This window comes from Emericellopsis atlantica, assembly GCF_019669845.1.
Source record: "Emericellopsis atlantica unplaced genomic scaffold F5Z01scaffold_3, whole genome shotgun sequence".
Lineage (NCBI taxonomy): Eukaryota > Fungi > Ascomycota > Sordariomycetes > Hypocreales > Bionectriaceae > Emericellopsis > Emericellopsis atlantica.
In genome coordinates this window covers 801,918-823,600 of record NW_025764705.1, presented here as the reverse complement: position 1 = coordinate 823,600, position 21,683 = coordinate 801,918, and the positions used below count along the sequence as shown (strand labels likewise).

Genomic DNA, 21,683 nt, shown 5'->3' with positions numbered 1-21,683 from the left:
GAGCCGTGAGATCGGCGTCGCCCTCGACACGGAGCGCCGCGAATCAAACCCCAGCCCGTAATCCCCGCGTTATCTACTCTCCAGTGTACTGGGTCCAAGGGCGTGGGCATGGTCTTGGGTCCAATCCGTCCATCCGCCTGGCTTTAAGATCAGCGCTCTGCCCGGCTTGTGATGGCATATTCTCCCGAGACAGATCACCTTGTCTTCTTAGAATATCGGCAGCAGAACACTCGATGATGATGATGATGGATGTCGAACTCGAAACCAAGAAGACCGCGGGTGGCGATACCACCATCCAAAATGTCAACACGTCCGAGTCGGTGCAGTTTGAGAAGCCTGGTGATGCAGACCCTGTTCCACTGAGGAGGATCCCCGACAAGATGCCCAAGCTGGCTCTTCTGATTCTGGCTGTCGAGGTGCGTCTGCACTCTGCGCTCCCCTTTTATTTCTCCCGAGGACTGGACTCCAGCTAACATGCAGGTTCTAGCTCGGTGAACGCTTCACCTACTTTGGTCTGAGTGGTCCTATCCAGAACTACATCAAGTAAGTGCAGACCACCCCGTGCGTGTTATCGATGCACCACCAGACATAGCTAACACATTCTTCTTCCTCAGCAATCCCTACGCGCCAGGTTCAGATCTCCCCGGAGCCCTCGGCAAGGGTCAAGCCGTGGCAACCGCCTTGGGCAACTTCTTCAAGTTCTGGGCCTACACCTCCACCATCATCGGCGCCATTGTCGCGGACCAATATCTAGGCAAATACCGCGCTATCCTCCTCGCCGGTACCATCTACACCTGCGGCCTCGTTATCCTCGTCGCCACCTCGACGCCCGCCGGTATTAACAGCGGCGCCGGTCTCGGTGGGCTCATCGCCGCCATGGTCACGATTGGCCTTGGTACTGGGGGCATCAAAGCCAACGTGACGCCCATGTGCGCTGAGCAATACGCCAACTCTGGACCGGTGCTCAAGAGACTCAAGTCTGGAGAGCAGGTCATTGTTGACCCTGAGCTGACTGTTGGGCGGCTGTTCATGTGGTTCTATTGGGTGGTGAACATTGGGGCCTTGTCACCACTGATCACTGTCACGGTGGAAGCTCGCCACTCCTTCTGGCTGGCCTATCTCATCCCTCTCATGTCGGTTTGATTGACTTCTCCAACAAGTGCTCGCCCAAGCTGAGCTGACACCTGTGCAGTGCTATCCTTCTGTCATTGGGAGTCTTCCTCCTCGGACGAAACAAGTACAGCAAGGTCCCTCCCATGGGCTCCGCCATCCTCGACGCCGTCCGCACCGTTCGAATCGCCATCCAGGAGCGCAGCTTCGACAACGCAAAGCCATCTTCGCTCCGTGAACATGGTCACCAGGACAAGTATCCGATCGCCCGCCAAGAACGGTACACAGACGAGTACGTTGGTGAGGTCAGGACGGGACTCAGGAGCTGCAAGGTATGTATTTGAACTGACAAGGTGTCCCGTCGGCGACCGTTTGGGCTAACATTGAATGCTCTTCAGATGTTCCTCTTCTTCCCATTCTACTTCATCTGCTGGAACCAAATGTGGAACAATCTCATCTCGCAAGCCGGTCAGATGGCACTGCACGGCACACCCAACGACCTTCTCCAGAACCTGGATCCCATCGCGCTCTGCATCTTCATCCCCTTTCTGGATAGTGAGTGCTCTCCGCCCGTGCATTGCCCTATCCCGTTCGTTCTATGCTGACACAGCTCTTCTCTAGTCATCGTCTACCCTCTCCTCCGAAAGTATAGGATCAACTTCGACCCCGTGACCCGTATCTTCGTCGGGTTCATGACCGCCTCCCTCTCCATGGTCTACGCCTCTGTGTTGCAGCATTACATCTACAACTCGCCACCAAAGAGCATCCACGTCTGGATCCAAGCGCCTAGCTATATCCTTGTAGCATTCTCTGAAGCCTTCTTCATCATCACTGGTCTGGAGTTGGCATTCACACAGGCCCCCAAGACGTACGTCCTTCCAGTCCTTCCAGTCCTCTTGCCGAAACGGCGACAGTGGTCGTCCGCTAACACGTGTGCTACTACTACAGGCTTCGCTCCGTCGTCTCTGCCCTGTTCTGGCTCACCATCGGCATTGCAGCTGCTATCTGTATTGCCCTCAGTGCTGTATCGCAAGATCCTTATCTGGTGTGGATGTACGGGTCTCTCGCTATCGTTGGCTTCGTTGCGGGCTGTGCGTTCTACTGGTGCTTCTACCCTAAGAAGAGGTGATTTTTGCTTTTACATGACATCCTACACGTCGGGCTCGACAAGGCGAGGAAGTGAATGCAGGAAGACTGGGATAGTTATCTACCTTTGTGCCAAACCGTCTCTTACCTACCCTAAACACTGGCCCCCCCAGGCTGGTCATCTCAGCCGCTTGTTTCAACGACTGGTGATTCGACATTATCATGTTCAATCCGACTGGGGATGTTAAAGAATAGATGAGGCATTTGAAGAAGCGTCACTGCCGCCTAAGGATCGTTCTGGAATGGTTTTAGCAACTCTCATCCGCCGAAAGAGCTGGTGGTTTGTGTTGACCCAAGTGCACATTCCCAAGTGTTTGGGACAAAGCCAGTGACATCATGGCATCCATGATCGATACCTGGAACCAGACCCAAGGCTTGGATTGCCAAAGACATGCTCGACGTCCGTCACGAGACAGGCTGGTCACGATTCACGAATCACGATGCAGCGCGTGCAGCACTGAACTTCAAAGCGTGCACCCACGCTGCCAAGATTCAGGGTCCCGTGCGCCTGGCTTATCTTATCGATAGCGCCTCCATCGCTCATTCATCATCCCGTCATCGTGAAGGTGGACGCGAGAACATGAAAACATCCAAGGGACACTGTGTTGGTCAAACCCTCGCTGCTTTTTCTTTGTGTCCTCGAAATTCTCCCCCATGCGCGTTTGTGGGAGTGCGTATCTCAAGCGACCGCCGACGCCGTAGCCTAGTTTACTCATTCAAACCCCTGTCGAGTCGACATCAACAACTCGCCACGCGACGCCAACAGCTAGACCAACGCTTCTGCCTGATCCGCAAGCGTATGAACTGCACGGTCAAAACAAGTACACAGATCGGTACCATATATACGGGACATCTCCTTTGAATCTCCCGTTTACTACCACCCATCGACAACGACGGTCCTCGACTTGATCTGGAACGACTCATTCACTCACTCACCCACCCACTCGCCACTCAGCTCTCATGTCGCGTCGCCGCAAAGCCAGAGAGCCTTCGGAAATCTCATCATCCTGGCGCATGGTGGAAGGCTCCGGCGAGAACGACTCCTTCGACACAAACATTATCCCCTCCCTCGACTCTGCCAACAACAGCTTCGTCACCTCACTGCGACCCCTTTCCTCGGGCGAGCCATCGTCCGTGCCGCCCTCCCAGTCGCAGGAACACCGCCCCTTTGCTTCGCAGAGCTCGCAGGATAGCATCCGGGACTTTTCGCGCCATCAAGACGACCCGGACAACATACTTAAACAGCCCTTCCGACCATCCATGCCGCCTAGTGCTCGCACCAGCTACAGCGGCAAGACGGCGAGAATGTCTGACAACGAGCTCCGGATGCCCACTCTGGACGTTGACGATGGCAATGGGAGACGGAGACGTGGCAGCCCGATCCCTCGCCTGAGGCGACGCGACGTGAACAGGAGCCAGGGCAATCGATACAGGGACCAAGACTCCCCTGACCGCCACACTCACATGGCCAAGCAACGAGCGCAGTCTTTCCTTGACATTCTTCAAGACATGAGTCTCTGGGCCATGCGCACCTTGATACTCGCCTGCAGCTACGTACAAAAGCCCATTGCTCTGCTGCTCGCCGGCTACATCTGCGTTGCAGGCGTCCTGGTTCTGCACTCGGTGGCGACCCGCTCCGCCATGAGGACTCTCGCGCCCATCTGCAACATCCCAGGCGCATCACTCCTCCCGCTCCCGTTCTGCGGCGTGCAAGAGGACGGTGACGCTGCCTTTGAGTACATTGAATTCGCTAAGCACCACGACACCATTGAGAACGTCCTCCAAAAGTCCATGAGCGCGTACCCCATGCCGTGGCGGATGACGCAGACCGAGAACGCTCTACGAGACCTGACCGTCGTCCTCGAGGTCTCCGATCTCGAGAATCGCGCCGAGTTTGTGCAGGCGTTCCGCAGCTACATACACACCCTGGGACAAAAGGTGAACCCGGAGCTGCATACCTTCAACGTCCGCGCGGGCGGTGTCGTGGACAGCATACTGTCCACGCACAACTATACCAGGCGGCGCATCGCACGGCTCGATCCGTCCTTGCCGGAGAACCAGCCCTCGGTGCTAAGCAAGTTCACCATGTGGGCCTTTCCCCTTTTCGTGCCCTCGCAGGCTGAACGAACCAACGAGGCCATTCTGCTGCAGTACATCCAGTACGCCGAGGACATTGTCGTCACGCTGGACGACCTGATTGGCATCGCGCAGATTGTACTGGACTACCTCAAAGAGGCAGACATGAACCTCCACGAAATTCACCGTCTGACGGAGCATTCCAAGTCCAGGATTGAATCGAAAAAGGGCGGCAATGCCGTCTGGAATCTCCTTGCCAGCCTGCGCCTGACCAAGGAGCAACAGAGGTACATGCGCGACCTGGATCTCCTGACAGAGGTCGAGGCCGAGCGCAGCGGGGCGAGGGACTACGTGGCCGACGTCCTCGACGATCTCCGCGGCGTCAAGGCCCAGCTGCAGGACCTCCAGGAGAGGATCAGCAAGCCCGGCCTGCAGTTGGGCACCGACAACCAGTTGCCGCTCGAGGTCCACCTGGACATGATCGAGGGCGGCGTTGACAGGTTGCAGCGGGCGCGTCAGCAGTTCAGAGACGCAAAGGATAACTTTATCGAGATGAGGAAGGAGGAGGGTGGGCGCAAGAAGAACAAGCCGTATATCGAGGCTACTAGAGCGCCTCAGTTTCCGCGCGGGGCTTGATGCGTTTCTTTGGTTGCTCTCTAGCTGGCGTTAGGCGTGTGTTGATTCTTCTTCTCTGGACATGGAAACGATACGATGGGAATTACAGGACAGCTGGACGCACGAAATATACAGACCCGGCATGGTTCAAGATTGATCAATTACCAAGTACGCCACCCGTTGAATGTGAATCTGTGCGTCAATATTTGAAGAGAGGTCCTTGAAGGGGGCCTCGAAGAAAAGAAGCATCTCGTCTTTATGCAATATATATATAGTATAGATAGATGGGACTCGTCAGAACCTCCCCATCACTGCAAACGCCAGCCTGCCATGGGTATCGTGACCGGACCTCACTACTCGGGCCTGTACTATAAGCCATCCACACCATAACGCCATTCCCATGCCATGCTGTCCCTTCCCCACCTGCCGTCGATGGTCAAACAAAGAACCCTAGCCCGCTATGAAGACACAAACAATGAATGCAGCCATCGCTATGATAACGCCGGGAAGATATGACCCAGTGCGCGTAGCCCTAGGCATTGTTAGTGCTGCGCCTCGGACGACATGAACAGGAAGGCAGGGGACTTACATTTTGGACGCTGTGCGTCCGGGTCATCAAATGGCGCGTTCTTGGCGGCAATGGCACGCATTCGCTCTCGTGCGAATGAGGACGGACTGTTGCGCCCATTGCCCACGGGTCCCATCTCGGCATCCTCTGGTTGCGTCGGAAGCGTGCTCAGTCTTCGAGGCTTCTTCCTGCGTGGTCTCGATGAACGGGCAGCCGGGGCCGGCTGCATGGGGTGGCCATCATCTGCGCCACCGCCTGCAGATTCTTCAGGGATGGTCGCGGCCTCCACAGGTAGAGTGATAGCAGAACCGCCACCGCCAGGTGCAGCAGAGCTGGGCACGGCATTGGCTTCCAAGGGCGTGTCTTCGCGTTTGACCGGCGTCATCGGGATCTGGTTCGACTTATTCGACCTACCAAATAGCTTCTTGGCCCAGCTCCGAATCTTCGTCTCGCCTGTGTCGACCATCGGTTCTTCAAGATCGACTCGCCCGCGCAGCTTTCGAAGTGCGCGTTCGCGGCGCACCATGCCATTGGTGATCTTGGGGCTGTAGCCCCTGGGAAGCATACAGTGTTTGCACTGCGGACACAACGAGCTGTTCTGGGTGAGGTATTCATCTATACACTGGGGGTGAAAGATGTGCCCACACGGCAACTCCCGGATCACGGTGCTTAGATGGGTGTAATTGAGAAGACAAATGTGGCACTTGGGTTGGAAGTTGGTCGCAGTCGTGTCGACAGAGCCAGCCAAGCTGGACCGCTTGCTTCGAATGCTGCCTGGCGGTCTGATGTCCGAGACGATGCTGTGTGCGTCCCCTGCTCGCCGTCGGCTGTTGCGCGACCGCGAGGACCGCACGGAACGGCTAGAGGCTGGCACGCCCACTGAGCTGGGCGTGGGTGGGCCGCTGCTACTCATTATATCCGGCTCGGCGTTGTATGTGTATAGTGGAAAGGATTCCTCGACGTAATGTGCCGGTACCGTGAGGCGCTTGATTCCACTGGCCTCCAAGTCGACCTCGCCCGTCTCGACCCGGACCCTGAGTGATTTTCGCCTCCGCCGTTGAATCAGGTGCATCGTCAATGATACGGCCGCGATGATGACCAGGAGCGATCCAATGGCTATAAGGAAAAAGGTCCAAAGTGCAAGCATATTGGAGGGGTTTTTCATCTCCAGCTCGGTCCAAACCCGCACGTAATCTTGGGGATTCGGTCCATATAGTTCGGTTATTTCTTCGCCGTGCGGAATCTCGCTGACATTTCCCGAGTACAAGCTCAGCTGCTTCATCATTTCCTGGCCTTTGAGGCCAGGAACAGCAAATACCGGGAACTGATTTAGCGTCTTCCATTGGCCGTTGTCGTCGAGACTCCATACTGGTGAGTCAACATCTTGCGGTTTGTTGGTCGAGTTATTTGATTTGTAGAAGATAAAGCCGCGAACCTGGTCAAGCCGCGCAGCTGACAGGTAGGCGTGCGTACAGTCCATGTTGAACCATGGCGCAAGCGCGATGAGTTTGTAGTTTGTCGGTGGGAGGTCATTTCGTCTGGTGACGTTGGGGGGGATGAAATCATATTGAAGTTTGTCGCAGGCGGCGTTGCCTGAAATGTCGGGAACATAGAGGAGGCCTTGTATCAGCCCATCGAGTGTGTCCGCGTTGGTCGTCGTCAAGGTCGTGATGTTGTCGCTGATGCGCTGCTCGTATGCTACCTGGCTCGATAGGGCGGTGATGTTGCGGATGATGGTCGTGGGGACCGTGCTGGCACCGGCCCATACTGGGTTGCTAAAGAGGAGTCTGCGACAGCGTCAGTAACACTCACTTGCTGCGCAGTGAGCCTTGGGAACCATACACAACATTGCGAATCTCGGAGAGCGCTGTAAGACGTCAGTTGCCGGTCGCCAAGCCTGGGTTAAAAGGGTTTGGACCTCCTTGGCTTTTGCCATGGGCGCGTCGCCGTCCAGCGACGCGGCCATGTACCAGTCAAGGAGAGGGAGGAGCGTGGACATACACATTCTTCTCTACCACATGTTTGGGCCTCTGGCGAAGGGCATATTAGAGCAGCACCGTCGGACAGCGCGACAGCAGAGCAGTTGGGTCGGCCTGACTGGTGCTCGTCGCGCAGGTGCGGGCTAAGCTTCGTCGTTCGTCCCGCTGCCGAAAAGGCAGGCACTGCTCGGTTCGGTTCGACGTAGGTTGCGTTGAAGTCGCGCTGTCTGGGGATCGCAGTCGTATCAATTGCTGGTCTCGGAACTTGATAATTGCGCGGGAGGAACGAGTGTCTTGAGACGCAGGCACGCGGAACGTGGGCGGCGCAGGGGGCGACCGGGTTTAAGTCGAAACGACCAGGCAGCGCTTCCGCCAACAATGATGGGTGAGGTTGTTTGGGTGTTCGTTGGCGTTGACAGACTTTACACTGCTGAGTGCTTGGTGATAATTTTCGAGAGGTCGCCAGGGACTAACGGGGATGAGACCGTCACGAGGTGTTAATTCGTCTGGAGGCCCCAGGAGATGCAGGCAGGCTCAATCCTGGCCAGCTGGTCGGATTTACGTGGATCCAATAAGCAGGCAATCGGGGTCCCGCTGGTTGAGCGCAGGATGGAACGGTGTCGACAGACAGGGACAAGTTGAGATGGATATCACTGTTTCGTACCTGGTAGCGAAATCATGCCTCCGCAAAGACTAGACTAGAGGCCTGCAAAGGTGCAAGAGAGTAGATCAGTTTGTGGCTCACTGACCGAGTGAGGCAACGACTGGAGAAACGGACTGGAGACTGGAGATTCGATTCGTGACGTGCTGCACAGGGTCAGTGCACACGGCCCATAGTGAATTATCGCTGATGGACGTATCCTCCGCAGCGCTAAGCTGGCTCATCTTAGGGGGTTCGGCAGGCTGTTTCACCCATGGTTATCCGTAGTTCCGTACCTTGCGTGGTGATGAAGGTGAGTTCAGGGCAAGTACGTGGGGCGTAGTCCGCTGCCAGCCTCTGACGGTGACCGGTGGTTGGCTGCTTGGCCCCGGCTGACTGGCTAGAACGTATCCGTGGCGCATTCCTGCTGTCGGGGCAGGACAGAGACGCTCAACCGAGCATGATATCTATCAATATTTCGTACCTTAACCTTGACAGCCACATGTCCTTCCTTGACATGTCGCACTGATTTGATGTCTCTTACTAGTGAAACTCGCATCGGCTCACTGTCTGGGCCAGCGACATGCCATAGCGGCCCAGTGGATGTGACGATGTGGGGATTCCAGTCGCATGTTCAAGGCTTCAGTGCAGCGCAGATAATGATGGGTATACTTCACCGTTGACAGGCTACGTACTTCCGATATGTGGACCGTCTCCTTGTTTAACAGATCGAACAAGAGAAATCAACGAAGGCTTCGCTTCTATTAATAGTGGGTCCATGTACTATCCAGCAATGCGATTGAGGCTTCATGCGACGGAATATTACCTACCGTTCGGGGGCCATTAGTAGCAATTACGGGGACTGGACCTGCCATGAGCTGCAGGCTTCAGGCGAGCAGCGCACCGCCCACTGTGATAGGCCACATCGGCCACAGCAGCGTTCGGTCACTGTTCCTTACATCGTAGACAATTTATTACCATCGTATTGCACCCATCATGTCGGATTATTTTGCGACCATAAGCACTAACGTTAGCCATCGTGGTAGTTAAGTGATTGGTAGACAGTCCTACAGTCCGGAGTATCGCAGACATGGCCAGGTCGAACGGCACGAGTCGACTGGAGGCTGAATCGGAGACTGCTTCATTCGGATTAGCGCCAATCCAAGGCGTTTTTTTCACCAAGAGACTCGAACGGCGACTGGACTTCTCCAACCAACAGGCCTTTCCCGCCGGCACGTTAAGAAACAACACGAAGTGATCTTCAAGATTGCTTTTATTTTCGTACACTGGATCTTCACGATCGTCCATGTCTCGTATTTCATCGCTCTTGTATAGCGTCGCAGAGACATCCAAATCGGCATCATGATCTAAACATTCCGAACCTTTTGTTTCAGGAGATTCGCGTAGTCCGCTGATGGATGCCACTCCTTGTTCACGTTACGGGAGGGAGGCAATCGTAACGAGGATCGTTCGCTGTTTGGATAATGATGATGACATAAGGACCAGAGCCTCGGAAGCATTGGGCAGCAATAATAATCCCGCCCACATCGCTGCGATGTCTACTCGCTGCAATCAACAAAAGTCTGAAGTTTTCAATTTAAAACCGGTCCATCTCACTGCTCAGTGCCCCATTTGGCGGCCCCGACTGGTCATTTGACTTTTGTTCTAAGCATTGCAACTCCTGGACTTGAACGTGGACATGGAAGGTTAAACCTTATCGCGCCGGCGGTATCATTGAGACCTATCCGAAATAGGGGTCAGTCAACCTTGCGTGTTAAAAGTCAACAAATCATATCTGTTTCCAAAGCAGAGCCCCTTTGCGGGATGCTCCTAGCCAACATGGTGCCCGCTCTTCAAGTCTACAAGTCCTCCAGCAGGAACTTCCAAATGACCTTGGACACCTTCAGACCATCGTGCTCCTTGGATGCCCTGCTGATCCCCGACTCGTACACCTCTGGCGTGAAAATCTTCTGCTCGAACCGCCGGCGCATGACCTGATCCATGATAAACTCCGAGAACTCGGGATGCGCTTGTAGCGTGAGCACCCGCTTGGGGATATAGAACCCCTGGATCTCGCACTTGGGACTCTTGCCCAGCAGCACACTGCCCTCGGGTAGTGTGGCGACTATATCTTGATGCATCTGGTGAAGGAACTGGATGGAACCGTCAGTCTTGAGAACTACTCATCCAGGCATCGACGCAAAACTCACCAGCTTGTCCGAGTTGAAGAGCTTCTGTCCCTCGGGGGTCAGGTCAACCTGGTCGACTGCCACCTCCCACACACCAGCGTTGCGCTGGACCTTGGCACCCAGTGCCCTGGCGATGATTTGGTGTCCAAAGCAGATACCAACCAATGGGATGTCCGTCGTCTCGTACGCCAGACGACAATAGTCCACCAGTCTTGTGATCCAAGGATGGTCCTCAAATGCGTTGTGCTCTTGTTATTTCGTCAGTTTTCTTCCGTCTGTCAGTTGCAGTGGTGCGTGCGACTCACTACTGCCTGTCAACATGAGGCAATCCACCTCCTTGAAGCTGGGAAGCTCCTCCATATCCACCATCTGGTGGCTCGTCACCTCCAGGTCAACGCCCATGGCGCCTCCATCTTCAATGTACCCCTCCAGACCCCGTCGGACAAAGGTGTCAAATATCTTGGCGTATGTGCCGAGTTTCTCCACGACAGGTTCAATGGGCGTGTCGCACTCGAGAACGGCAAGACGAAATTTACGCATGTTGGAAAGGTTTGTGAGGTGGGAGATGTTATGTTGCGTTGTGAGGCTGTGATTACTGCATGTGGTGAAGATGCGAGTGGGTGCAAAGTGACGCCTCGGAACGTTGGCCGCGGAGAGGTGGGCCGACACGGACAATCAGTCCGACAAGTTGCTGCGTACTACGATACCAGCCAGAGGGTAATGCGCAGGAAGAGCATCAAGGCACTTTATATAGCGTCCATGTGACCTTGAGTGAATGCTGTCTGGGATGCAAATTCCACGTGCCTCATGATGTCGGCGTCTGCAGCGACGGAAGAACGCAGCGGCGGTGTCAAGAGCAAAAGTCAGCGGACAATGCGTTATTACCGTTCGCTCGGCTCCCAGCGAAACTACGGATAGATGTACTACGTATGTACTGCCATCGCATTTGAACATCTCGGGTCGCAAATTGTAGCTTCCGAAGCTCAACCAAGGACATCCTCCCTTACGAGAGCCTAGGGACCCTCCGCGGGGCCCCTGGTGCCCCATAGATACCTTACGATATTACCCCTCGGACAACATTAGTCGCGGAGCTTGTTCGGGCCCCCGATCGCGCTGTGCTGCATCTAGGGACCTACGGTTCTGTCGTACCTTCGCCATTGAATTATTCATGCCCGCCGTTGGCATATTCTGCTCAGCACCACTCACGATCAGAAAGCAGCAGCCAGCATGGATCACGCATTGGAGCACCACAAGACCTACATTGGCCGCCCAGCCTCCGAGCTGCCCTCGCCTGCATTAGTCCTCAGTCTACCGGTGATGAAGAAGAACATCGGGACACTGCACGATGATGTCGAGAAGATGGGACTCGGCTTCAGGCCGCATGTGAAGACGCTCAAGGTTCGCGCACCGAGTGATCCGCCCGTCGGCGCCACACGCTGATCGAAAGGCAGTCTCTCGAACTCACTAGGATGATGCTTGCCAATGGGAAGTACCGCTCCATTGTCGCATCTACCATCCCCGAGATCAAGGGCTCGCTTCCCCTTGTGGCCGAGGGAATCCTCGACGAGGTATGGCCGCCGTGTCTCTTGTCGCAATCTGTGCCAAGATTAGCTGACCCGTCCAGTGTCTCTACGGCCTCCCGGTATATCCCAGCATCCTTCCGCAGCTCACAGCTCTCCGCACCTCGCTTCGGGTATTGCTCCTGGTCGATCACGAGTCGCAGCTGTCGATACTGGAAAAGGACTCTTCCTCGAGTCAGCCATGGGATGTCTTTATCAAGCTTGATGTCGGCTCCCATCGCGCAGGGGTGGCTCCCCAGAGCGACACTCTTCACGCGCTCGTGCGTGCTGCAGAAGCTTCACCGGCCGTCAACATCTATGGGTTCTACTGCCACGCTAACCACTCCTACGCGGGTCGGACGCGCGCAGAGGCAGAAGAGACGCTCCGCATAGAATGGGACAGCGTCATATCCGCCGCAAAGTTGTTACCCAGCGACCGTCGCCTCGTCGCCTCGGTCGGGGCCACACCCACGGCTCACGTTGTCGAGTCTCTTCGGGCTGATGCTCCCAGCAACATAGAGCTGGAGCTGCATGCGGGCAACTTTCCCTGCAACGACCTTCAGCAAGTCTCTACCGGCGTCATCTCCATGCAAGACCAGGCTGCGCGCGTCCTGGCCGACGTCGTCAGCGTCTACCCCGGCGAGCGCAATGAGGCGCTCCTCAACGCCGGTGTGACATCGCTCTCGAGAGAGACGAGTCCTGGATTTCCAGGGTTCGGACGCGTCGTTGGGAAAGAAGACACTTGGGGTGTGGTGCGCATGTCGCAGGAACACGGCATCCTAGGCTGGATCGGCGAGGGAGAGGCGAGAAAGATAGAGGAGGTGTTCTCGGTGGGCGAGCGGGCCATGGTGTGGTGCAATCACGTGTGCATTACGGCAGCGGCGTTCTTTGTGTATTTCGTCGTGGATGGCGACGATATCGTGCGCGAAACGTGGATGCCTTGGAAAGGGTGGTAATTAGTTGTCCTGTAATGCAGAACAAGGAACGCAACGCATGGGAAATTGACACGACCGGACAGGCCTCAAATCAAAAGGGCAAGCTGCGCGGCATGCCTGGATGATTGGAGACACCTCACCGAGGCGTTACTCTACTTGGCGGAGGGGCGAAAAGTTCTGCTGGTGGTACGGATACCAGTGACGGTGGTTCTCTCCCAGGTTGCCAGTTGTACGACGTATTGGCATGTGAAATGTGGCTGCAGGGCGATCGACCGACCCACTCTATTAAAGGCCGGGCCCGGGTAGCTTGGCTAGCGGAATGGAAACCGAACCCTTGGGCGTCGTGGCACGACGCATGCGAAAAGATTGATCAAATCTCATGCTTGGCTTCCGAGGTGTGAAGCGGCGGTGACGATAAGAATGTGATGCAGCCGCGGCAGTAGCAACGGCTCTGCAATAAACGAGTGTCGTTACGGACCACTGGCCTAAGCTGTGCGTGGTGGCCAGCGTCCATAATTGCAATGCGATGAAGACACCCAACATGGCAATCGGGATCGATGGCAGACATGAGTACAGTAGTACATGTACCTTGGCCTTTAGCGCCTGCAAGGCACTATTGCAGCATATCAGCGCCTGCAATCATCACCTTGCATCGCCAGCCTTTCGCTTGTGAAACCGTGAGCGGATTCCCGGTGACATGAGATAAGGAACACACGCGCGCGGGCAACCACATCCTCGACAGCCACAGATACAGAAGCACGCAACCATGACGGATGTTGATGCCACCCAATGGGACAGCGCAACCTAAAAGCAGATCTGGTCGCCTAGGCAGCTTCATGGTGACAGCACCAATCCAATGGCGATCACAAGCTGTTTCATCGGTGGTCGTGCCTGAGCTTTCGGAGCCGCAATGCAGGAGCTGGCGATCGCATTGAACCCTGGATTCTGGGCATCGTGCCTAACAGTTGACCAAGAGCTGAGAGGGGGGGAAGGGAGAGAGGGGAGGCTTTCACATGTCAGACGCAACCACCTTGGAATGCAGCGTGAAGCCTGTGGCTGATGGACCTACATTCACCCAATCATACCCGCCGTTTCTGCGACAGATGCAGTGAGAGCGTTGCGTTATCAGTCGAGCAGCGCCATTGTACGCTGGCGCACATGCTTCTTGGGCTCAGGCACGTATGTGGTCATGCAAAGGCTCGTGAAGTCGCTTGCAATCATATGTAAATCCTGTTTGTCTTTCTTAAAAGTGGCGTATGGCCGCCCAGCATGGCTTCCCGTGCCGCCCGTCCTCTTTAGCTCTGTACTTCCTTCCTCTTCAGCTTCATATTCCAATCCTGCCTGTTTCTCTCCTCTTCCTACCTTCCAACTCTCATATCTAACATCCAATCCATTGTGGAACGACTCACCTGGCCCGGCCTCGCTGCGAACCTGGCACCTACACTACCATCTTCAGACGCGCACAAGTCCATCTAGTATCATGGCCTCCCACGTCAACGGCGACATGCCCAACCATACTCAGCATTCAGCCTTCATCCAGGTAAGCAAGGCCCGTTCCCTCCTGCATAGAGAGGAGCTAATGCGGTAGCAGCATCTTCTTGACTACCCCGTCATCAGCGACGGCGTTCACACCTTCAAGTCCCACGAGCTCGGACAGCGCTCCATTGCCATCACCGAATCAGCCTACAAGACCATCGCCTCGAACATCTTCCCCTACATCACCAAGCCCTACCAGTATGTGAGCCCGTACGTCTCGCGTGCCGACGAGCTCGGCGACAAGACCCTCGCCCGTCTCGACAAGCGCTTCCCCGTCGTCAAGAAGCCCACCGGCGAGCTCTACGCCGACACCAAGAGCCTTGTCTGGTTCCCTGTCAACAAGGCCACCGAGGGCCGCGACCACGTATACAGCGTTTACTCGTCCGAGGTCAAGAAGAATGGCGATGGTAGCAGGCTAGTTGGGTACGGCAAGGCCGCTGTCCTCACGGCCTTTGTTGTGAGCAACGAGACGCTGGGCTGGTTGAGCAAGTTTCTGTCGCGAAAGAAGGAGCAGGCAAGCGAGGCTGTCAACAGCCACAAGGTGAACCAGTAACTGGCTGGAGAAGACTTCGGCTGGCGGCGTTGATCTCGCCGGCCAGCGCGGTCACGCCGTCAAAACCTGCCATGAGAAGAATTGCGAAGATGATGAATGGAGCGTTCCTAATTGTCTAGACAGAGGTGCCATCAACGGACTCGGCGTATTGTTTGCGGCGTTAATCCACATGTTCTTGCGCGCGTGAGCTGAAGCTGGATGTTCGTGTTGGTAGTGTACAATGCCGTCCTGTTTGCATCAGCATAAGATGTGCTTTTTTCGGTTTTAATAAACTTCTTATGTTGAATTTTGATCCAGGTCAATTTCCTCGTATGTCGACGATGATGATCGTGTTCACCAGAGCCAGCGCGAGATGACCGAATCCTTAATCAGCCATTCCTAAAATTTATTGCTAATTGGTCACAACGCGGATATCCTCAGCCCCACTGCTGATGTAAACCTTTGTAAGGCTTTACTCGATCGCCATTCCGTCCACTTTTGCTTCATACGTACTGTGATTAATAGTACTTGGTTAGTTAGCATGACCAATGAGCCCTACGTAGAGTCTGGTTCAAGTAGATACAACTATCGCTCTTCCTCGCAGCATCTACACCATTCCATTCAGCCTTCCCCAAAAAAATATATAACACCTGCATTGCTTCACTCGATCAGATGAAGTTCTACTTCTACATAGCACTCCTCATTAGCGCACTAGCCATCTACTTCAAGCAGCCACTCATCGACATCACCAACAAGTTCCTCACAAAAGAGGTCGCATCCACAATACCTCAGTCAGACCATCATCTCTGGGCCACCGACATGTCTGTACAACGCGCCATCAAGAAGAACTTCCTCGCCGTCGAGCAGGATGAGGGCGCGGGGGCCCGCGTCCGCCGCTCCATCGGCACGCCTAACCTGCGTAACTTCAGCCCCTTCCTGATGCTGGACCACTTTAGCATCAAGCCCGGTGCCGGGTTCCCCGACCAGTAAGTCTATACCCTGCCATTTCCTCCCATCTTGTCTTGTATATGAAGCTGACACAAAACAGCCCTCATCGTGGCCAGGAGACAATCACATACCTCATCAGTGGCGCCGTGGATCACGAAGACTTTGCCGGTAACAAGGGCACCATTGAGTCCGGAGACTTGCAATTCATGACCGCCGGCCGTGGCATCGTCCACGCTGAGATGCCCCGCCAGAACGCCGATGGCTCCGCCAACGTCGGGCTCCAGCTCTGGGTCGATCTACCCGAGAACCTGAAGCAATGCGAGCCGCGGTACCGTGACCTCAAGGCCAGCGAGATTCCCAAGGTGGATGTAGACGACGGCAAGGCCACCATCAAGGTCATCTCTGGCCAGAGTCACGGCATCGACTCTGTCAAGGATCTTGCCTACACCCCCGTATGGATCCTCGACATTGAGTTGCGGCCCGGTGCCAAGGTCACACAGCCTCTTCCTCAAACGTGGAACGCATTCTCGTACATCCTCGAGGGTGATGTCTACTTTGGAGAGGGCGACGCCCGTAAAAAGGTCGGACAGTACAACAACGTGGTCTTTGAGCAGGAGGGTGACGTCGTCCACATCGAGGCCGATCCGGAGGCGACCAAATCTTCGCGCCTGGTTATTGTTGCGGGCACCCCACTCGATCAGCCTGTCGTGCAATATGGACCATTCGTGTTGACAACAAAGGACGACGTATATCAGGCCCTCATGGATTTCCAAACCTATAAGAATGGGTTTGAGCGCGCGGAGGGATGGGAGAGTGAGATTGGGAAGTCCATGGTTCACTAGTTGAAAAAGATGAAATGAAATCGAAATCTTTGCACATAGAAAACTACATTTGGCATTAGGATGAACTTGAAAGGTACTAATTGGTTCCTGTCGAAATGCAGGACAGATGAAGCGAGTCTTGTCACAACGCAATCACATGAGAAACGATACACTGAGACTGGTTGACTGCTTTAGGTAGGCAAACAACAGTCTCAAAACTTCTCAAGAGTAGACGTTGTGGTACCAAAAAATTATGTATTAGAACTGTCCCGAAGGAGAGCTAGAAAGTTAATCCCCCTTTATGCCTTCGCATCCGCGCATATTTCATCGTAATTTCCGGAACCTCCTGCGCATATCACTCAACCCGAGCAAAGCACGCGCTCAACCAATAGGCCGACCGCCGTCACTCGTGATTGTGCTATATCGCTGTTCCGGTCTCACATTTCTTGACTTCTCCATGCAGCCTCCATTAAGTCGAGGCCCAATGTCGTGTAATTCGTGACTGGCCGTTAGAAAAAGCGATTTGGTCTTCTCATTTCCACCAACGCCAACCTTCCTCAAACTCATGTCCTCACCCGACACCTGTTCAGCAACCTATTCGCTGAGAGCAGGTCGTGGACAGGATGTGTCAAGGACAAGTCGTCTTGTTGAGAGGTCTCGGGGTATTATGTGTTAAAACGCGTGCAACATGAACGTAAAAAAGCGTGGTATTCTGTGCCTGGTGCGTTTACAGCATCAGGATAGCCAGACCAGCAGCGCCGAGAATGGCAGCAGGGGCGGCAGTGCGCACGGGCATAGCCTTGGAACACATCAGCACAAGTCGTTACTTGGAGTGGCAGTACTTACAGCGTCCTCGTTATCGCCACCGGTCTCGGATGGGTTAGCAGACTCGGCGGCAGAAGATGCGGCGTCGCTGGCGGATCCCAGAGCAGAGGTGACGGCGTCACTAGCAGAGCTGGCAGCGTCACTGGCAGAGCCAAGAGCAGAGGTGACGGCGTCGCTGGCGGATCCCACAGCCGAGGTAACGGCGTCGCTGGCGGATCCCACAGCCGAGGTAACGGCGTCGCTGGCGGATCCCAGAGCAGAGCTGGCGGCGTCACTAGCAGAGCTGGCGGCGTTGCCAGCGGAAGAGGTAATGTCACCCAGAGCGGAGGTGACCGAGCCAACCACGTTGCTGGGGTCCATGGTGGAGGTAGTCCAGGCGCTGCCATCGGAGGTGATGGTGGTGACAAGGGCATCAGCGGTAGAAGTGGCGGTGATGGTAGGGTTACCCTCCTGTGGCATTGTCAGCACGGGTTCCACTGCCCTGGATAAGGTCGAACTTACAGAGCCGGTGGTAATGCCAACGCCGACGTTGGCGCAGACCTTCAGGCCAGCGCTGACCAAGGCCTCCTGGTCATCACCAGAGCAAGCCTCGCGAGCGCAGTCGCGGAGGCCGTAGGTGAAGTCGGGATTCTGGCACAAGCACTGGATGTCGGCATCCTCACAGCCAAGCTCACGAGCCTTGGAGGAGCTGAGCATGCTGCGGCCACATTCAGCCTGCAAATTGTTAGCGTTTTGTGCCATTGCCATCGTGTATGAGGGTACATACAGCGCAGCTGGTCAGATCAGAGAAATCCTGGGCGGCCACAACGGCGACCAACGCAGAGAGGGCGAAAGCAGCGGTCTTCATGTTGACTGTTTGAGTTTGTCTGAGAAATTTGTTAGTTTGGCTGTATGGAGAACCAAGTGGCAACGGTTGATGCAGTGAAATGTGAAGACTGTAGTGTGGAAGCCGAGAGAAAAGGACTGATGTCTGCTCGAGGCAGAAGTGAAAGCGGTGAATCGGGGCAAATAGCCATCGTAAATTCGAACCCAGGACCAGAACTCCAGATCAGATGAGCTGAGCCGAGTCCTAGGCAGTCCACGCGAGGCGAATTGTCCACGCCCTGACGATGGACCAAGAGGATGGTGCGATGCAAACAGAGGAGCTGTGAGACGCCAACGGGCGGTGAACTCGAGCAGTAGACGACATTGAGAGGACACGGCGGAAATTGTGCAACGTCCTATCGGGTAGAGATTTTTCGATTCGCTTGATGGCAGCCTCTCATCACGAAGCCGATCGGCCAAGCTGACGTAGACAAACGCATAGGGCAGGTTGCTCGAGGTTGAGGGGGAGTTGCTCCCGACTGGATGGCTGAACTTACCAAGGAGTTTGATTTAAACGATAGATTGGGCTTGTCGAAGACGAGGCTAGACTTTGGAAGCGAGTCTTGCTTGCTGATTTGCGCTGGAGTTGTGGACGTGGAAGTGGTGAAGGAAGGCAGGAGTCAGACGAGATGGAGGAGGGTGGGCTTTAAGCGATGATGGGCGGTCTGACTTTGCGGGTACCTGAAGGCAGGAACGACTTCTGCAGGCTTCGTCACTAGACTGACCCTCTCCTCTAGCCATCTGTTGATGCAGCAACTCCTGCCACCGCATGGAGGGCTGTCGTCACTTTGTGTTGACTTCCAAGTTTGCGGCGGCTTAGAGTGCTTGGCTGGTACCCGCAACAGGGGCCAGCCACCCCTGCCTTTGCGTCCTTCCACCTCACCTCACCTCCACGATCGCTCTGATTTAGTGGTCTTGGCGCGGCTACTCCAGACAGCACCCGATCAGCTTACCTAGTACGCTGCAACAACTACGTATGTAGTACTAATCGGATGTTGGTTGATAGCTGGGTCTTCGGTGCCGACCCCCAGGCAAACTTGGCGTACCATGCCAGGTTATTACCGTTCACAAGATCCAAAGCCTGAATGACGTTGAACCTCATCTGGCCCGCTGACTCTCGCAGTGGGCCTGGCATTCATGCCGCTGGTCTTTGGTGACTACCGTACCTTAATAGGTATCTAAAACCTGCTTTTGCGGAGAACGGAGCGAACTTGCCCGCCCGGCAGTATTCAAATTCCTATGAGGCGGTAATTAAGCCTGATCAATATTCATCGACGCTCAGAAACGGGAATCGAAACGCGGGCGACCCGCATCTCCCAGCCCAGCTTGTTGAGCAAGGGATCGACCGAATAGCGGGCCCATCCATGCACGGCGCAATACGCGCAAAACACACGTATTAAAGCCAGCCAACGCTCACAAACCTCATTCGAACCTGGTTCAGTTTCTAATGACCTAATGCAATTTGTACCGCGGTACCATAGTCTCTGGGCACAATCGCTCTTGGTCAACGACGGTTGTTTGTTCAAACTGTCTTGGATTATGTTACATCGCCAAAAAAGTTAGACACAGATCAAGGCTGGGATCGCCAGCTCATTAGCTGCTTGGACTAGCCCATTGACCAATGAAAGCTTTCCAGGCTAGACAGAAGTTAGAACAAGCTGCCTGGCTCGAGCCTCACGCTACTGCGATAGCTGCCCGGCAAGCTGGCATGGCAACTCCACACCGCATCGGAGCGCCCTCAGTTCTCGCTTCAAAGTTCACCAACACTTCTCATCCACGTCGGTAGCCCGCGAAAGCATGCTTGCGACTCACATAGGTACTCCCAATTCCACCTAGCATTGGAGGTGCTCCACGTTTTTTTAGGCTGTGAACGCCAGTTTTCTTGCTTCGGAGAAATGATAATTCAGTCGTCACTATTCCGTACTCTTGGCCTGAGCAAGCTTTACCCCTGCCTTGCTGCCCAGCTGGAAGAATCTTGGCGTGGCGGGGGCTGAACATACAAGGCCATCAACAAGTTAAACAACCGATATCTCACTTCTTGCAGCTCTACTTCTAGATTAGGTCGGAGAAGCGCCCCACCATCACGTCGTCATGCATAGTCCTCATTCTACTCGACCTCCAAGTCGAACGTCGGCTCGAGTGTCGGAGACAGCCAGCCAAGTACTTGCAATCTCTTGCTAATGAAAGGGAACTGGATTGCTGCATCAAGCCATCAACGGCGTACCCCTGATCATGAGTCAAGATTTAATCCGCTCGTTTCCTGCTGGTGTACGGAAAATCCAGCGGGTGTTACCAGTTGACCCCTAACAGCGACGCATGATTGGGCCAACAAGTGTCACTCCGCAGTGATGCAGTGGCCGCGCGCAGTCCACGGCAGGCGAGTCAAGTCAACAACACGATTTAGATGCTCTCTACTTGCTTCTGCTGCGAAGTACCCAGTCAAGCTCGCCGTGGCTCCGACCGCTTCGGTACTACTGGCACTAGCGACGTTGAGGACCAGGCCACGGCTCGTAGTCTAGGTCCACGAAGCCGGCGCGGACATGATGGAGTGTCGCTCGTGGCAATGACGACGCACAAGTACCTGTCGCCGTCGGCCACCAGCACGCATTTGCAACATGCCAACGAGGATCGGGCACTCTACGCACCATGCGTCATCTCAGCCGTTCTCATCAACCGAGACAGTGTTGTGTTGTCGGGGAACACCAACACAGGCTACACCATTCGCTGGCCCCTAACATTAGTCCTGCAGACAGACGCCCCTTGCTTGAAGCGACCGCGAGGCTGAACAGATGGGCCCTGGCTCATACGTACCTATCCTATCATGGTCTCCCTTTACTAATTAGTCGACACTTCGCAAGCTAGCCTTCTGTTCGAGTCCAGTTTCTTCCTGATGGTGCCTAGCGTGGCATCATTTGGCACCCGGACAGGCGAATGTCCATCTGTACGTACTAACGGTACTCCGTACGACCTACCGCCCTCGTAACATCAAGCATGTCTCAGTCAAGTTGCACCCTTCTTGTAATTTCCAACGTCGGCAGTGGCAAGCCGCTTATTAGTCTCCTTCTCCTCGCCGGTGACAAGAAGGCCGATATGGTTGGTACAGGGTATTTCGTTATCGCAGAGATTTTGTTTACCAGGGCAAGAACATTCATAAGGTACCCTAGGGTGATCTGAGAAGAAAATGTCTCCAGGCTTTACAACCAGGGTAGCTTGCTTGATGGTCTCGCATGGACTGGCTACAGCCGCATATGGCCATTGGATGTGGTGACTTGGTCTGCTGCTGTGGCAAGGAAGATGTAAAGTTTTCTGCCAGACATTGTGTTTCTTGGGTCCCGTCTAA

General features: G+C 54.9%; 8 protein-coding genes across 8 annotated transcripts; 5 read left to right on the top strand and 3 right to left on the bottom strand.

Annotated features, from left to right (window-relative positions):
* Nucleotides 1–245: 245 nt before the first annotated feature.
* Nucleotides 246–2,239, top strand: F5Z01DRAFT_633122 (POT family protein; the record flags this gene model as incomplete). The annotated part of the gene is made up of 7 exons (XM_046261920.1): nt 246–416; nt 488–543; nt 615–1,133; nt 1,193–1,442; nt 1,509–1,665; nt 1,732–1,978; nt 2,059–2,239. 7 exons carry the CDS (start codon nt 246–248, stop codon nt 2,237–2,239), a joined length of 1,581 nt encoding a protein of 526 aa, XP_046122047.1.
* Nucleotides 2,240–3,094: 855 nt separating this feature from the next.
* On the top strand, nt 3,095–5,169 carry F5Z01DRAFT_319480 (uncharacterized protein). The gene has a single exon (XM_046259014.1). It carries the CDS (start codon nt 3,217–3,219, stop codon nt 4,966–4,968), a length of 1,752 nt encoding a protein of 583 aa, XP_046122046.1. The 5' UTR covers nt 3,095–3,216; the 3' UTR covers nt 4,969–5,169.
* Nucleotide 5,170: 1 nt separating this feature from the next.
* Nucleotides 5,171–7,978, bottom strand: F5Z01DRAFT_319714 (uncharacterized protein). Its single transcript, XM_046259015.1, has 5 exons — nt 7,733–7,978; nt 7,517–7,579; nt 7,358–7,382; nt 5,537–7,302; nt 5,171–5,479 (listed from the first exon to the last, which is right to left on the bottom strand). The coding sequence occupies exons 2-5, from the start codon at nt 7,518–7,520 to the stop codon at nt 5,439–5,441; spliced, it is 1,836 nt and encodes a 611-aa protein (XP_046122045.1). The 5' UTR covers nt 7,521–7,579; nt 7,733–7,978; the 3' UTR covers nt 5,171–5,438.
* A 1,739-nt stretch (nt 7,979–9,717) lies between these two features.
* Nucleotides 9,718–11,334, bottom strand: F5Z01DRAFT_319427 (class I glutamine amidotransferase-like protein). The gene is made up of 3 exons (XM_046259013.1): nt 10,629–11,334; nt 10,345–10,571; nt 9,718–10,287 (listed from the first exon to the last, which is right to left on the bottom strand). The coding sequence occupies exons 1-3, from the start codon at nt 10,861–10,863 to the stop codon at nt 9,994–9,996; spliced, it is 756 nt and encodes a 251-aa protein (XP_046122044.1). The 5' UTR covers nt 10,864–11,334; the 3' UTR covers nt 9,718–9,993.
* Nucleotides 11,335–11,550: 216 nt separating this feature from the next.
* F5Z01DRAFT_670769 (putative serine dehydratase domain-containing protein) lies at nt 11,551–12,838 on the top strand (the record flags this gene model as incomplete). Its single annotated transcript, XM_046264607.1, has 3 exons — nt 11,551–11,721; nt 11,775–11,891; nt 11,948–12,838. The coding sequence occupies 3 exons, from the start codon at nt 11,551–11,553 to the stop codon at nt 12,836–12,838; spliced, it is 1,179 nt and encodes a 392-aa protein (XP_046122043.1).
* Nucleotides 12,839–14,297: 1,459 nt separating this feature from the next.
* On the top strand, nt 14,298–14,906 carry F5Z01DRAFT_633117 (uncharacterized protein; the record flags this gene model as incomplete). Its single annotated transcript, XM_046261919.1, has 2 exons — nt 14,298–14,357; nt 14,409–14,906. 2 exons carry the CDS (start codon nt 14,298–14,300, stop codon nt 14,904–14,906), a joined length of 558 nt encoding a protein of 185 aa, XP_046122042.1.
* Nucleotides 14,907–15,704: 798 nt separating this feature from the next.
* On the top strand, nt 15,705–16,675 carry F5Z01DRAFT_616014 (RmlC-like cupin domain-containing protein; the record flags this gene model as incomplete). Its single annotated transcript, XM_046260891.1, has 2 exons — nt 15,705–15,871; nt 15,934–16,675. The coding sequence occupies 2 exons, from the start codon at nt 15,705–15,707 to the stop codon at nt 16,673–16,675; spliced, it is 909 nt and encodes a 302-aa protein (XP_046122041.1).
* Nucleotides 16,676–17,249: 574 nt separating this feature from the next.
* On the bottom strand, nt 17,250–18,645 carry F5Z01DRAFT_319336 (uncharacterized protein). The gene is made up of 4 exons (XM_046259012.1): nt 18,246–18,645; nt 17,981–18,193; nt 17,501–17,929; nt 17,250–17,453 (listed from the first exon to the last, which is right to left on the bottom strand). Exons 1-4 carry the CDS (start codon nt 18,324–18,326, stop codon nt 17,382–17,384), a joined length of 795 nt encoding a protein of 264 aa, XP_046122040.1. The 5' UTR covers nt 18,327–18,645; the 3' UTR covers nt 17,250–17,381.
* Nucleotides 18,646–21,683: the final 3,038 nt, after the last annotated feature.

Bases quoted from the DNA above. Each gene is read 5' to 3' on its own strand.
- F5Z01DRAFT_319714 (XM_046259015.1), bottom strand. The intron at 7,303-7,357 runs GTATGGTTCCCA...ACGCTGTCGCAG, and splicing joins TCCGAGATTCGCAATGTTGT to ACTCCTCTTTAGCAACCCAG. The intron at 5,480-5,536 runs GTAAGTCCCCTG...AACAATGCCTAG, and splicing joins GGACGCACAGCGTCCAAAAT to GGCTACGCGCACTGGGTCAT.
- F5Z01DRAFT_319336 (XM_046259012.1), bottom strand. From the start codon at position 18,326: ATGAAGACCGCTGCTTTCGCCCTCTCTGCGTTGGTCGCCGTTGTGGCC. The intron at 18,194-18,245 runs GTATGTACCCTC...AACAATTTGCAG, and splicing joins CTGATCTGACCAGCTGCGCT to GCTGAATGTGGCCGCAGCAT. The intron at 17,454-17,500 runs GTAAGTACTGCC...ATGTGTTCCAAG, and splicing joins GTGGCGATAACGAGGACGCT to GCTATGCCCGTGCGCACTGC.
- F5Z01DRAFT_319480 (XM_046259014.1), top strand. From the start codon at position 3,217: ATGTCGCGTCGCCGCAAAGCCAGAGAGCCTTCGGAAATCTCATCATCC.
- F5Z01DRAFT_319427 (XM_046259013.1), bottom strand. From the start codon at position 10,863: ATGCGTAAATTTCGTCTTGCCGTTCTCGAGTGCGACACGCCCATTGAA. The intron at 10,572-10,628 runs GTGAGTCGCACG...CGAAATAACAAG, and splicing joins CCTCATGTTGACAGGCAGTA to AGCACAACGCATTTGAGGAC. The intron at 10,288-10,344 runs GTGAGTTTTGCG...GGTTCCATCCAG, and splicing joins TCTTCAACTCGGACAAGCTG to TTCCTTCACCAGATGCATCA.